Source organism: Cherax quadricarinatus, chromosome 4, assembly GCF_038502225.1.
Source record: "Cherax quadricarinatus isolate ZL_2023a chromosome 4, ASM3850222v1, whole genome shotgun sequence".
In the NCBI taxonomy this organism is placed as follows: domain Eukaryota; kingdom Metazoa; phylum Arthropoda; class Malacostraca; order Decapoda; family Parastacidae; genus Cherax; species Cherax quadricarinatus.
This window is the reverse complement of record NC_091295.1, coordinates 2,126,223-2,141,917: the sequence shown is the minus strand read 5'-3', so window position 1 is coordinate 2,141,917 and position 15,695 is coordinate 2,126,223. Positions and strand designations below refer to the sequence as shown.

The following is a 15,695-nucleotide window of genomic DNA, read 5'->3' as shown; positions in this document are numbered from 1 at the left end:
GTTAAATAATTCAGGTGCTATTTTTTTTTAGCTTTAGAATATTTACTACAAATCTTATGATTACAAGCATTGATCCTGATACCGACCTCTTATTTAATGACTTAAATGATTCAAACAGTTACTGTAATTACTACACAGCAGAACAATCAAAGGCACTTCTCAGAGCTAACAACAACATAACTATCTTTAACTACAATATCAGATCTTTAAGCAAGCATTATGATGACCTCCTAGCATTACTAAATTCCTTGCATGCCAATATGTCCATCATTACACTAACTGAAACCTGGCTAAAGCCTGATACTACAGATGTCTATGCCGTTCCTGGTTACACAGCCATACACAACTGTAGGCCAGACCAACAAGGGGGTGGCACTGCTATATACTACTCAGACCAACTAGAATGTATCACTAATACTTGCACAAGGGATGAACATGGGGAATATATAACAGCCAAATTCAAATCCAAATACCTACAAAAACCTCTCACATTGATAAACATCTACAGAGTTCCACAGTCAAACATTAGCCAATTTAGTCAAAACCTAGGAAGTATGATAACTGATGCACGCATGAACAAAGATCACTTACTACTCTCAGGTGACTTCAATATAAATCTCCTGCAAGACCAGGACCCACACGTTACTGAATTCACAAACACAATGAGTAACTGTATGTTGCTACCAACAGTAACAAAACCTATAAGAGTTACAGAGACTAGTGTTTCCCTACTTGACCACATCTGGACCAACACCATATCCCCTTTAAAATCAGGCATAATTACAGATAATACCACAGACCACTACCCTACTTTCCTCATAACAACTCTTGGTAAAATACCCCAAGACACTACTAAAGTCACCTTCAGACTTCACAATGAGGCAGCCATTAATAACTTCACAACAGCAGTAACAAACATTGACTGGCACACTGAGCTAGAAATCTATACAGATATTGACGAATGTTTTAATAATTTTCTAAAAAAGACCCAATACCTTTATAACAAGCACTGCCCTAAAAAAATTAAACAGATGACAGCTAAGAGACTGAACAGTCCCTGGCTAACACCCAGCATTCTCAAATCCATAAATACAAAACACCGATATGAAAAACAGTACAGAATGGGTCACATAACCAGAGACCAAACAAAACGTTAATCATCAATCCTAACCAGCCTGATAAGAAGAGCAAAAAAATTGTATTATGAGAACAGATTATCCAACTTATGAGGTGATATAAAAAAGACCTGGAAGACCCTATCAGAAATTCTGGGAACAAAAAAGATATCACGACATAGCGAAATAAAATTAGCAAAATCAGATGAACCCCAACTCCCACCAACAGAAACAGCAAACAGACTCAATGATTTCTTCTCCACTATAGGTCAAAACCTTGCCAATAAAATCCCAAGCTCAGATACCCCACCAAATGACTACCTCACTGGCAAGTACCCGAACACACTGTTCCTAGCTCCGACTAACCCATACGAAGTCTCCCTTATTATCAACGCACTGAAAAACAAGGCAGGAGATTTAAATACCTTACCACCCTTTATATACAAAAAAGCGTCACAAGTATTATCACCAATCATTGCAACACTCTTTAACAAATCCATTGAATCCTCCACCTTCCCTACAGTTCTCAAAATAGCAAGGGTCACCCCGATCCATAAAGGAGGAGACCAAACAGAGTTGAATAACTATAGGCCAATATCCAATTTACACCCTCTCTCAAAAATCTTCGAAAAATTAATTCATAAACGAATCTACTCCTACCTCATCTCCCAAAACATTCTCAACCCCTGCCAATTTGGATTCAGGCCTAATAAAAATACTAATGATGCTATTATACACATGCTAGAACATATATACACTGCAATAGAGACAAAAGAAGTCCCACTGGGGATCTTCATTGACTTACAAAAAGCTTTTCATACAGTTGACCATGACTTGCTCCACGTAAAATTGTCACACTATGGTATTAGATGGCACTCCCTCAACTACCTCAAGTCTTACCTCAGCAACAGAAGCCAATATGTGTACGCAAATGGGGCAAGCTCTTCCGCACAACCAATTACAGTTGGTGTCCCACAGGGAAGTGTCCTTGGCCCTCTTCTCTTTCTCCTATACATAAATGACCTACCAAATGCTTCGCAATTACTCAAACCCACACTTTTTGCAGATGACACTACATACGTCTTCTCTCACCCAAGCCCAGTCACGCTAGCCAATACTGTAAACACTGAATTACAGAAAATATCTACCTGGATGAGGACTAACAAACTTACACTAAACATTGACAAAACCTACTTCATTCAGTTTGGTAACAGAGCTACAGATGTACCTCTTAACATAACAATAAACGGATCACCTATCACAAAGCTAACAGAGGGAAAATTCCTAGGAATCCACCTCGATAATAGACTCAAATTTCATACACATATACAACAAATTTCTAAGAAAATCTCCAAGACTGTAGGCATACTATCGAAGATACGGTACTATGTTCCACAGTCAGCCCTCCTGGCCCTTTATCACTCTTTTATTTACCCCTATCTCACCTATGGAATTTGTGCATGGGGCTCAACAACAATTAACCATCTCAGACCACTAATTACCCAACAAAAGGCTGCAGTTAGAATAACAAATTCTCACTACAGGCAACACACTCCACCAATATTCAAAACACTCAACCTACTCACCATACAAAACATCCATACTTATTATTGCACCTATTACATACATAGAACACTTAACTCTGATATTAACCCTCCCCTCAAACATCTCCTTGCCAACCTCAACAGAACACATGACCATAACACAAGGCACAGATCACTCTTTGATGTTCCTCGTGTCCATCTCACGCTATGCAAAAACTCAATGCACATAAAAGGCCCTAAAATCTGGAATTCATTACCTGTAAATATAAAAGAAACACTACCTGTTTATAAATTCAAGTCTCTTCTCAAAGATCACTTACTCACCCAAAACCAAATAAATACTGAATAACTGAACCTTATAAATTGTATATCTTATATGTTACTCACAATTATATCACACAAATGTTAAACCTAGGACCCAATCTAACTTTATTATTTTTTTAAATACACTACCTAACAGAATACTCCATTCGACTGAATGTACAGCAATGCAAGCAACCATATGACCTGTCTTTGTAATACTCACTTGTGCTTTATAGTTATCTGTTTACAATAATGTTTTATCACTGATTTCATCATTGCTTAGTTAATCTTAAGTTAATTTTAAGCCAGCCTGTAATGCTATGCATATAAGTGGCTTTGGCATGCTGCTCTTACCTGTATTTTTTGTGCCTCTGTTTGCATGCTTAAATTACTAAATAAATAAAATAAATAAGTGTGCATATGTATTCATGTGTATGTGCATGTATTCATGTGTCAAGTGTATGTATTCATGTGTCAAGTGTGTGCATGTATTCATGTGTCAAGTGTGTGTATGTATTCATGTGTCAAGTGTATGTATTCATGTGTCAAGTGTGTGCATGTATTCATGTGTCAAGTGTGTGTATGTATTCATGTGTCAAGTGTATGTATTCATGTGTCAAGTGTGTGCATGTATTCATGTGTCAAGTGTATGTATTCATGTGTCAAGTGTGTGCATGTATTCATGTGTCAAGTGTGTGTATGTATTCATGTGTCGTGTGTGCATGTATTCATGTGTATGTGCATGTATTCATGTGTCAAGTATGTGCATGTATTCATGTGTATGTGCATGTATTCATGTATGTGCATGTATTCATGTGTATGTGCATGTATTCATGTGTATGTGCATGTATTCATGTATGTGCATGTATTCATGTGTATGTGCATGTATTCATGTGTATGTGCATGTATTCATGTGTCAAGTGTGTGCATGTATTCATGTGTATGTGCATGTATTCATGTATGTGCATGTATTCATGTGTATGTGCATGTATTCATGTGTATGTGCATGTATTCATGTATGTGCATGTATTCATGTGTATGTGCATGTATTCATGTGTATGTGCATGTATTCATGTGTATGTGCATGTATTCATATGTATGCACATGTATTCATGTGTATGTGCATGTATTCATATGTATGTGCATGTGTTCATGTGTATGTGCATGTATTCATATGTATGTGCATGTGTTCATGTGTATATGCATGAATTTATGTGTCATGTGTGCATGTATTCATGTGTCATGTGTGCATGTATTCATGTGTCATTGTGTGCATGTATTCATGTGTCAAGTGTGTGCATGTATTCATGTGTCATGTATGTGTGCATGTATTCATGTGTCAAGTGTGTGCATGTATTCATGTCATTGTGTGCATGTATTCATGTGTCATGTGTGTGTGCATGTATTCATGTGTCATGTGTGTGTGCATGTATTCATGTGTCATGTGTGTGTGCATGTGTCATGTGTGTGTGCATGTGTCATGTGTGTGTGCATGTGTCATGTGTGTGTGCATGTGTCATGTGTGTGTGCATGTGTCATGTGTGTGTGCATGTATTCATGTGTCATGTGTGTGTGCATGTATTCATGTGTCGTGTGTGTGTGCATGTATTCATGTGTCGTGTGTGTGTGCATGTATTCATGTGTCGTGTGTGTGTGCATGTATTCATGTGTCATGTGTGTGTGCATGTATTCATGTGTCATGTGTGTGTGCATGTATTCATGTGTCATGTGTGTGTGCATGTATTCATGTGTCATGTGTGTGTGCATGTATTCATGTGTCATGTGTGTGTGCATGTATTCATGTGTCATGTGTGCATGTATTCATGTGTCATGTGTGCATGTATTCATGTGTCATGTGTGTATTCATGTGTGTGCATGTATTCATGTGTGTGCATGTATTCATCTTTCATGCATGTGTGCATGTATTCATGCAAATGTAATACCTATTTACAAGGCAGGTGACAGGTCCTTGGCTTCGAACTATAGACCAATAAGCCTTAACCCCATAGTGGGAAAATTTATGGAATAAAAAATTGCCGAAGCAATTCGTAGCCATCTTGACAGGCACAGACTGATTAATGAATCAAAGGGGCGTTCCTGTCTTACGAATTTACTAACTTTTTTCACTAAGGTGTTTGAGGAGGTAGATCATGGTAATGAATATGATATTGTGTATATGGACTTCAGTAAGGCTTTCGATAGAGTTCCACACCAGAGGCTATTGAGGAAACTTAAGGCACACGGAATAGGAGGAGAAATTTTTTCCTGGGCAGAGGCATGGCTGACAAATAGACAGCAGAGTGTTTGCATAAATGGGGAGAAATCAGAATGGGGCCACGTCACAAGCGGTGTTCCTCAGGGGTCAGTGTTGGGCCCGTTGTTGTTCACAATTTACATAAACGACATAGATGAGGGTATAAATAGCGACATAAGCAAATTTGCTGATGACACCAAAATAGGCCGTCCAATTCATTCTAATGAGGACACTAGAGCACTCCGGGATGATTTGAATAGACTGATGCAATGGTCGGAGAAGTGGCAGATGCAGTTTATTATTGACAAATGCAAAGTTCTAAATGTTGGACAGTTAAATAACCATGCCACATATAAACTAAAATATGTAGATCTTAATACTACTGATTGCGAAAAGGATTTAGGAGTTCTGGTTAGCAGTAATCTAAAACCAAGACAACAGTGCATCAGTGTTCGCAATAAAGCTAACAGAAATCTTGGCTTCATATCTAGAAGTATAAATAACAGCAGTCCTCAGGTTGTTCTTCAACTCGATATATCCTTGGTTAGGCCTCATTTAGACTATGCTGCTCAGTTCTGGTCACCGTATTACAGAATGGATGTAAATGCTCTGGAAAACGTACAGAGGAGGATGACAAAGATGATCCCATGTATCAGAAATCTTCCCTATGAGGATAGACTGAGGGCCCTGAATCTGCACTCTCTCAAAAGGCATAGAATTAGAGGGGATATGATTTTTTTTTTTTTTTTTTTTAACAAGTTGGCCGTCTCCCACCGAGGCAGGGTGACCCAAAAAAGAAAGAAAATCCCCAAAAAGAAAATGCTTTCATCATCATTCAACACTTTCACCACACTCACACATAATCACTGTTTTTGCAGAGGTGCTCAGAATACAACAGTTTAGAAGCATATACGTATAAAGATACGCAACATATCCCTCCAAACTGCCAATATCCCAAACCCCTCCTTTAAAGTGCAGGCATTGTACTTCCCATTTCCAGGACTCAAGTCCGACTATATGAAAATAACTGGTTTCCCTGAATCCCTTCACTAAATATTACCCTGCTCACACTCCAACAGATCGTCAGGTCCCAAGTACCATTCGTCTCCATTCACTCCTATCTAACACGCTCACGCACGCTTGCTGGAAGTCCAAGCCCCTTGCCCACAAAACCTCCTTTACCCCCTCTCTCCAACCCTTTCGAGGATGACCCCTACCTCGCCTTCCTTCCCCTATACATTTATAAGCTTTCCATGTCATTCTACTTTGATCCATTCTCTCTAAATGACCAAACCACCTCAACAACCCCTCTTCTGCCCTCTGACTAATACTTTTATTAACTCCACACCTTTTCCTAATTTCCACACTCCGAATTTTCTGCAGAATATTTACACCACACATTGCCCTTAGACAGGACATCTCCACTGCCTCCAACCGTCTCCTCGCTGCTGCATTTACCACCCAAGCTTCACACCCATACAAGAGTTTTGGTACTACTATACTTTCATACATTCCCTTCTTTGCCTCCATAGATAACATTTTTTGACTCCACATATACCTCAATGCACCACTCACCTTTTTTTCCTCATCAATTCTATGATTAACCTCATCCTTCATAAATCCATCCGCCGACATGTCAACTCCCAAGTATCTGAAAACATTTACTTCTTCCATACTCCTCCTCCCCAATTTGATATCCAATTTTTCTTTATCTAAATTATTTGATACCCTCATCACCTTACTCTTTTCTATGTTCACTTTCAACTTTCTACCTTTACACACATTCCCAAACTCATCCACTAACCTTCGCAATTTTTCTTTAGAATCTCCCATAAGCACAGTATCATCAGCAAAAAGTAACTGTGTTAATTCCCATTTTGAATTTGATTCCCCATAATTTAATCCCACCCCTCTCCCAAACACCCTAGCATTTACTTCTTTTACAACCCCATCTATAAATATATTAAACAACCATGGTGACATTACACATCCCTGTCTAAGACCTACTTTTACCGGGAAGTAGTCTCCCTCTCTTCTACACACCCTAACCTGAGCCTCACTATCCTCATAAAAACTCTTTACAGCATTTAGTAACTTACCACCTATTCCATATACTTGCAACATCTGCCACATTGCTCCCCTATCCACTCTATCATATGCCTTTTCTAAATCCATAAATGCAATGAAAACTTCCCTACCTTTATCTAAATACTGTTCACATAAAGGGGATGTAAATAGTGTGCTGAAAATTTCCAGCCAAGACAGGACTCGCAGCAAAGGTTTCAAGTTGGAAAAATTCAGATTCAGGAAGGATATAGGAAAGCACTGGTTTGGTAATAGAGTTGTGGATGAGTGGAACAAACTCCCAAGTACAGTTATTCAGGCTAAAACGTTGTGTAGTTTTAAAAATAGGTTAGATAAATACATGAGTGGGTGTGGGTGGGTGTGAGTTGGACCTGACTAGCTTGTGCTACTGGGTCTGGTGCAGTGCTCCATCCTTGAGTGGTGATGACCAGACTGGGTGGGTCACTGGGCTAATCCGGGGGGAAGAGGGTCATTGGTCTAATCGGGGGGGGGGGGGGGTATGGACCTGCTCTGCATGGGTCAGTAGGCCAGTTGCAGTGTTCCTTCTTTCTTATGTTCTTATGTCTGATGGAGTACTATATCCTCAAACACACAATATCTTAGGAAATTCTTCTACTGTAGTCAACATACAGTAGACCGTCATATTACATGGATTTATTTGCCACATTTTGGTTATTGCACTATTGAAAAATTGCAACACAGTTTTATACAACACTTCGTAAAATTAACTTAACATGGTTCCGTTTGTGGGAGCGGAAAAAATTTCCACAGCACAAGCTGCAGCCATGTTGTGGGTCAGCAGGGGAGACCTACCACCATCCCCTGTCACCCCCAACACTCCCACCATCGCAGCCTTCGTGAATATGCATTTAGTTCCATTGTCTTATGAGTTAACTATGTTTGTGAAATGTGTTTTGATCTTTTAATTGCCATATCTTGTATCTGCCAAGCAGTCATGGCATCCTGTAGGCATATGAGTGTTGCTGAAAGTGGCAAGAAAAGGTATAAGCATTTAAGTCTTAGAATTAATGAAGAAAGAAAATAGAGATATTAGACAAAAGACAGCCTGTGGCCTTAATGCAGCATCAGTTCATACAATTAAACAGAATGAGGTAAATATATGAGTGTGTGATGAATAACTGACTGACTGACTTGATTGATTGACTTGACTGACTTGACTGATATACGTGACTAACTTGACTCACTGACTTGACTCACTGACTTGACTGACTTACGTGACTGACTTACCTGATTGATTTATTTGACTGAATTACTTGACTGATTTACTGACTGACTTACCGATTTAAAGTTAGACTTTTTCACTGAAGAGGATCCTGACAAATCTAGAAGCAATGCTGTGAAACGGTGTCTAGAGCAGCTGATACCTTACCATCAGCTGTAAAATGTAATGCAGGGAAAAACAGCCAAGAAATCTATTACAGAATTTATGCACACTCCAGTACAACCATCGACTTCAGTAATAGAACCTCTACCATCCACCTCAGCCCAGTAGGGCCACAGCGTAACTCCACTCTCTTCACAATCATTGACAAACACCAGCACCCACAATTTAAGGTAAGAAATACTATTATTTCTGTTGCATTTGTAGTCTTATGCAGTAAAAAAACATAATACATCACGACAATGAACTACAATTACATATTCACTTTAATTTTTTAAGATCTGGAGAGCTAAAAAAAAAGTTACTTGGCTTTTTTGGGGATCCCAGGAACGTAACCCTATTTTACCCATAAGTTCTTCAGTTTGTCTAACACGGATTTACTTAACGTGGCATTTTCAGGAAAATAACTGTATAATATAACGGTCTACTGTATTATATACTCTCAGAGGTGGAACAGAAAACACACTCAGCAACAAACAAGTGAATCTGCAGTTCAGTTGACCATCACAATGTACATGATGTACATTGTCACAGTGTATCTGTACACTGATAGTATAACTGTACCCTATATAAGTGTACAAACACTGTGATAATACAACTATATTAACACCATGATAGCACAACTGAACAAACACTGTGATAATACAACTGTACTAACACTGTGATAGTACAACTGCACATCTAACAATAAAGAGTCATCAATAATCCATCATCAAAAGAATGATCGTCGAGAGCACAAACTCAACTAGCAAGTGTGTAACTGGATGAGTATTGCTAGTAGAGTAAACAATATAATGAGAAGTAACTCACCAAGCTGGAGTCAAGATGGAAGGCATTAGGCAGGTGACCTGCATTGTACTGGTCACTCGGTCGACAGTCTATCAAGAAAAACCCAACCTGAAATGAGTTTACATCAACATAATAATTCTACACAATTGTAATTATTATGACTTACAAAATCGTAATGATACACTTGGGTCTGAACTTGCAGCAAGTGAGTCGTAAAACTTCAGGCCAGTGTCTAAGCCACTTGGCCAGCTGGCTACAATAAGTCATCTAACTAGGTATATTTATATACCATAGGAAGATTAGCATGGGGCACCACTGAGACCACAAATGCAAGTTTTTATGACTCACTAGCCATGAGTTCAATCCACACCTGTACCATGGTTTGTAATTATTATTATTTTAACACATCGGCAGCTTCCCACTAAGGCAGGGTGACCCGAAAAAGAAGAAACATTTTCATCATCATTCACTCCATCACTGTGTTGCAAAAAGCATGCCTATGCTACACTTGGAAAACTGCAACATATATCCATCCCTCCTTCAGAGTGTAGGCACTGTACTTCCCACCTCTAGGACTCAAGGCTGGTTTACCTGAATCCCTTCATAAATGTTACTTTGCTCACACTCCAACAGCATGTCAAGTCATAAAAACCATTTGCTCCATTCTAACATGCTGATACACATTTGCTGGAAGTCTAAGTCCCTCACACACAAAACCTCCTTTACCCACTCCCTCCAACCTTTCCTAGGACAACCCCTACCCCACCTTCAAATTCAAATTCAAAGTTTATTCTCTATAAGGATTACAATGCTGAGTTTACAGAATTTGGTTATTGTGTGGTTTACATGTAGTAAAATACTAATTACAGAGGGGGCCACTAGAACACCTAGCATGGCTGGGCATTTCGGGCAGACTTAGATTAATTCTTAACTTTAAAATATTACAAATTATGAGGTAAGTTGGTATTATGGCTAAGTGACTAAATACTAGTTTGTGAGTTTAGTAATGTGAATGCTTTTGTTTTGGCACAATACATAGTTTCAGTATTGGAGTATCACAGGCCAACTTATGACTAGTTAGGATTCATTATTTTAAGGTTGAGATTGATATTTCTGTTTATGGTCAAATGGGTGAGTGAGTGTAAGTGTGAACCACCAGGTGGTATTCGTGTAATTAGTTGGCAGGATGTATCAGGGAGATAAGATGTTTTCTAATGGCAGTTTTGAAGGTGATGAATGTGTCTGCAGTTCTAGAGTTTTCAGGTAGGGTGTTCCAGATTTTAGGGCCTTTGACATACATTGAATTTTTGTAAAGGTTTAGTCGGACACGGGGAATGTCATAGAGATGTTTGTGTCTGGTGTTATGCCTGTAGGTTCTGTCACAACTATCAGGAAAGCATTTTAGGTCAAGGTTAATATTGGAATTTAAGGTCCTGTAGATGTAGATTGCACAGTAGTAAGTGTGGATGTACTGAACAGGGAGTAAGTTTAGATCTATGAAGAGTGGGGGGGGGGGGTGTTGCCAGGGATGGGATTTAGTGATTATTCTTACTGCAGCTTTTTGTTGGGTTATTATTGGCTTTAGGTGTGTTGCTGCAGTTGATCCCCAAGCACAAATAGCATAGGTGAGGTATGGATAAATGAGTGAGTGGTATAGTGTGAGAAGGGCAGTTTGCAACACGTAGTATCATATCTTGGAGAGGATCCCAACCGTTTTGGATACTTTTTTGGTTATGTGTTGGATATGGGTGCTGAAATTCAGGTTGTTGTCGAGGTATAGGCCTAGGAATTTGCCCTCATTATGTCTGGCAATTAGAGTGTTGTCGATCTTAATGTTAATTTGCGCAACTCCTGCTCTGCTACCAAACATAATAATGTAGGTTTTGTCAGTGCTAAGCGTAAGTTTATTGGCTGTCATCCAAGTCGATATTTTGATCAGCGCCTCGTTAACAATGGTGTTGAGGGTGGCAAGATTAAGGTGAGAGATGACATAGGTCGTGTCGTCAGCAAAGAGAATGGGTTTCAGGTGTTGGGATATGTTTGGAAGATCACTGATGTAAATGAGGAAGAGCAGGGGACCAAGGACACTTCCCTGTGGAACTCCAGTATCAAGTGGCCGTGTTGTTGATGCTGTGTCTTTAATGGTGACATACTGATACCTACTAGTAAGGCAAGATTTGAAATATGCAAGCGCATGGCCTCTTATACCATAATGGTCAAGTTTGTGGAGTAGGATGCCGTGGTCTACTGTGTCAAAAGCTTTTCTTAGGTCAATAAAAATTCTTAGTGGATATTCCTTATTTTCTAATGCTGTGTAAAGCAGATCTAGCATTTTTATAATTGCATCATAAGTGCTTTTATTTTTTTCTGAATCCAAATTGGCAGGGGTTGAGTATGTTTTGTGCCGTTATAAATGAATATAGTCTCCTGTGCACTAGTTTCTCAAAGATTTTGGATAGCAATGGTAAGTTTGATATTGGCCTATAGTTGTTTAAATCTGTAGGGTTACCACCTTTATGTATACACCCTCCAAGTCACTCTAATTGTTCCATCCTCTGGAAAGAAAGAAAGACTTCAACAACCCCTCCTCAGCCCTCTGAATAATACTTTTAGTAACCTGCACCTCCTCCTAATCTCCAAGCTACAGACTCTGTGCACAATATTCACACAATACACTGCCCTCAGACACAACATCTCCACTCCCTCCAGCTTTCTCCTTGTAGCAACATTCACCATCCATGCTTCACACCCAAATAAGTGTTGATATTACAGCGGACCCTCGGTTATCGGCCGTAATCCGTTCCAGAAGCTCGGCCTAAAACCAAAATGGCTGAAAACCGAAATAATATTTCCCATAAGAATTAATGTAAATACAATTAATTCATTCCAGACACACAAAAATATTGAAAAAAATAATTTTTTAAAGGTTAGTTAAAGTTTTACATACACAAAACAATAAGAACTAAATAAAATAAATACATGAACAATTAAACTAGTATTACATACGTACCTTTATTGAAGACTCTTCTTGGCTTATGGAAGATGAGGAGGAGGAGAGAGGCTTGAGAGTCACTGTACCCCTGCAACTCACTAAACTTTGCACACATGTCCTTAATCATTGAAGAAGACACATTCTCCCTTCTCTCTTCCTCCTCCTCTGAAGCAATTTCCTAAGCTGTGGTCTGTTGCTGTTCTAGATGAAGGTCTTGCAGCTCTACTCTCTACCACCATCACAACCACTATCACCATCACTACCCCCTCTACCACCCTCACAACCACAACCACCCTCTACCACCACCACTACTACCATCACAACCACTACCACCATTACTACTACTACTACCACCATCACTGTCACCCTCTACCACCATCACTACCACCATCACTACCACCATCACTACCATCATCACAACCAACCTCTACCACCATCACAACCACTATCACCCTCTACTACCACCACTCTTGTAGTTTGCTACAATTTCTTTCTTAAATTCCATCCTGTTTCTCACTTTCTTTACCAAAGGAACTTTACTAGGAACTTTCTTTGGGGTCATGGTTGCTTATTTCGCAGTTGCACTTAATAAATAACCACCAAAAACAATGGATTATAGTGAAATGTTTGGACGAATGAGCAGAAGCTTCCTCACTCACCCAGATATACAGCCAGACTGATGCGCGAGCGGCTGGCGGCGGTGGGTTGATGAGTCCCATAAGACCGATAAGTGAAATAACAGCCAATAACAGGAAGCCGATAAACCACCCGATAACCGAGTTGGCCGATAAGTGGAACAGCTGATAACCGAGGGTCCACTGTACTATACTCTCATGCATTTCCCTCTTTGTTTTTTGTCTCAACAGACTCCTCAGTGCTCCACTCACCTTTTTTCCCTCATCAATTCTATAGTTCACCTTGTCTTTCATAGATCCATTGCTGACAAATCCACTCCCAAATACTATCTGAACTCATTCACTTCCTCTATACTCCCTCCCTTTAATTTGATATCCAATCTTTCATTACCCATACTTTTTGTTATCTTCATCACCTTCCTATGTTCATTTTTAATTTCCTTCTGTTACATACCCTCCCAAATTCATCCACCAACCTCTGCAACTTCTCTTCAGAAATTTCCAAAAGCAAAAAACATCTGTGACAACTCCCACTTTGTGTTAGATTCTTAATTTATAATCCTCTACCTCTTGCCAACACCTGAGCATTCACTTCTCTTGCAACCCCATCTATAAATATATCGAACAGCCATGTAACATCAAGTCAGTACCTGACCAGCCGGGTTGTGGTTCGTACACTGGATTATGTGTGGCCAGCAGTAACAGCCTGGTTGATCAGGCCCTGATCCACCATGAGGCCTGGTCACAGACCAAGCTGCGGGGGTGTTGACCCTTGAAACTTTCTCCAGGTACAACTCCAGGTATACTCATCCCTGTCTATGGCCTACTTTTACTAGGAGATAATATCCCTCTTTCTCCTACATACTCTAACTTGAGCCTCACTATCCTCATAAAAACTCTTTGACTGCTTTCAGTAACCTACCACCTATTCCATACATTTGCAACATCTGCCACATTGCTTCCCTAACCAACCTATCATATGGCTTTTCCAAATCCATAAATGTAACAAAAACCTCTTGACTCTTATCTAAATACTGTTTGCTTATATGCTTCACTGTAAATACTTCGTCTACACATCCCCTAACCCTTCCTAAAGCCTCCTTGTTCATCTGCAATCCTACTCTCTGTCTTACTCTTAATTCTTTCAATAATAACTCTACCATACACTTTACCAGGTATACTCAACAGGCTTATACCCCTATAATTCTTACACTCTCTCTTTATACTCTAATACTGCATTTTTAAATCTAACCCATACCTCTTCTACCAACAGTGGCTTATATCTTACTCTAACTGCCTCCTTTAGCTTATCAACCTTCACCTCTCTCTTACTTTCTGATATCATTCTCCTTGTACCTCATCTACCTTTTACTCTAAATGTAGCTACAACTAAATGATCTGATACATCTGTTGCCCTCTATAAATGTCCTGAAGTCTACTCATTAAACTTTTCTCCACTAATATACTGTCCAACAAACTACTGTCATTAAGACCTATATATTTTGTATACTTATTCATTCTTTTTCCTTGAAGTATGTATTACCTATTACCAAACCTTTTTCTATACAAAGTTCAAAGACCCCATTATTATTTACCCCTGGCACCCCAAACTTACCTACCACACCTTCTATAACCATTTCTCTCACTTTAACATTCATGTTCCCCACCACAACTACTCTCTCACTTGGCTCAAAACTTCCCAAACAATCACTTAACATCTCCCAAAATCTCTCTCTCTCTCCTCTACATTCCTTTCTTTTCCAGGTGTATAAACACTTATTATAGCTCACTTTTCACATCCAATGAAGCAAGAGTGAAAACACCTATGGAACAACAGTGAAGGTCCCATATGGAACACGAGTGAAGGTCCCACATGAAACAAGACTTTACCTGGAGTTTACCTGGAGAGAGTTCCGGGGGTCAACGCCCCTGCGGCCCGATCTGTGACCAGGCCTCATGGTGGATCAGAGCCTGATCAACCGGGCTGTTACTGCTGGCTGCACGCAATCCAACGTACGAGCCACAGCCCGGCTGGTCAGGTACCGACTTTAGGTGCTTGTCCAGTGCCTGCTTGAAGACAGCCAGGGGTCTATTGGTAATCCCCCTTATGTATGCTGGGAGGCAGTTGAACAGTCACGGGCCCCGGACACTCATTGTGTTGTCTCTGAACGTGCAAGTGACACCCCTGCTTTTCATTGGGGGGATGTTGCATTGTCTGCCAAGTCTTTTGCTTTTGTAGTGAGTGATTTTCATGTGCAAGTTCGGTACTAGTCCCTCTAGGATTTTCCAGGTGTATATAATCATGTATCTCTCCCACCTGCATTCCAGGGAGTAGAGGTTCAGAAACTTCAAGCGCTCCCAGTAACTGAGGTGTTTTATCTCCGTTATGCGCGCCATGAAGGTTCTCTGTACATTTTCTAGATCAGCAATTTCACCTGCCTTGAAAGGTGCTGTTAGTGTGCAGCAACATTCCAGCCTAGATAGAACAAGCGGCCTGAAGAGTGTTATCATGGGCTTGGCATCCCTAGTTTTGAAGGTTCTCATTATCCATCCTGTCATTTTTCTAGCAGATGCGA

The 15,695-nt window shown here is 39.8% G+C and overlaps 1 protein-coding gene across 5 annotated transcripts in view; it reads right to left on the bottom strand.

The window, feature by feature from the left end:
* TBC1D23 (TBC1 domain family member 23) overlaps positions 1–15,695 on the bottom strand; it is a 158,355-nt gene that overhangs the window by 42,059 nt on the left and 100,601 nt on the right. For all 5 annotated transcript variants that reach the window (XM_070093991.1, XM_070093983.1, XM_070093985.1 and 2 more), the window contains one exon: positions 9,514–9,600. In XM_070093991.1, coding sequence (XP_069950092.1) covers positions 9,514–9,600 — 87 coding nt within the window. The remainder of the gene's footprint in view (positions 1–9,513; positions 9,601–15,695) is intronic.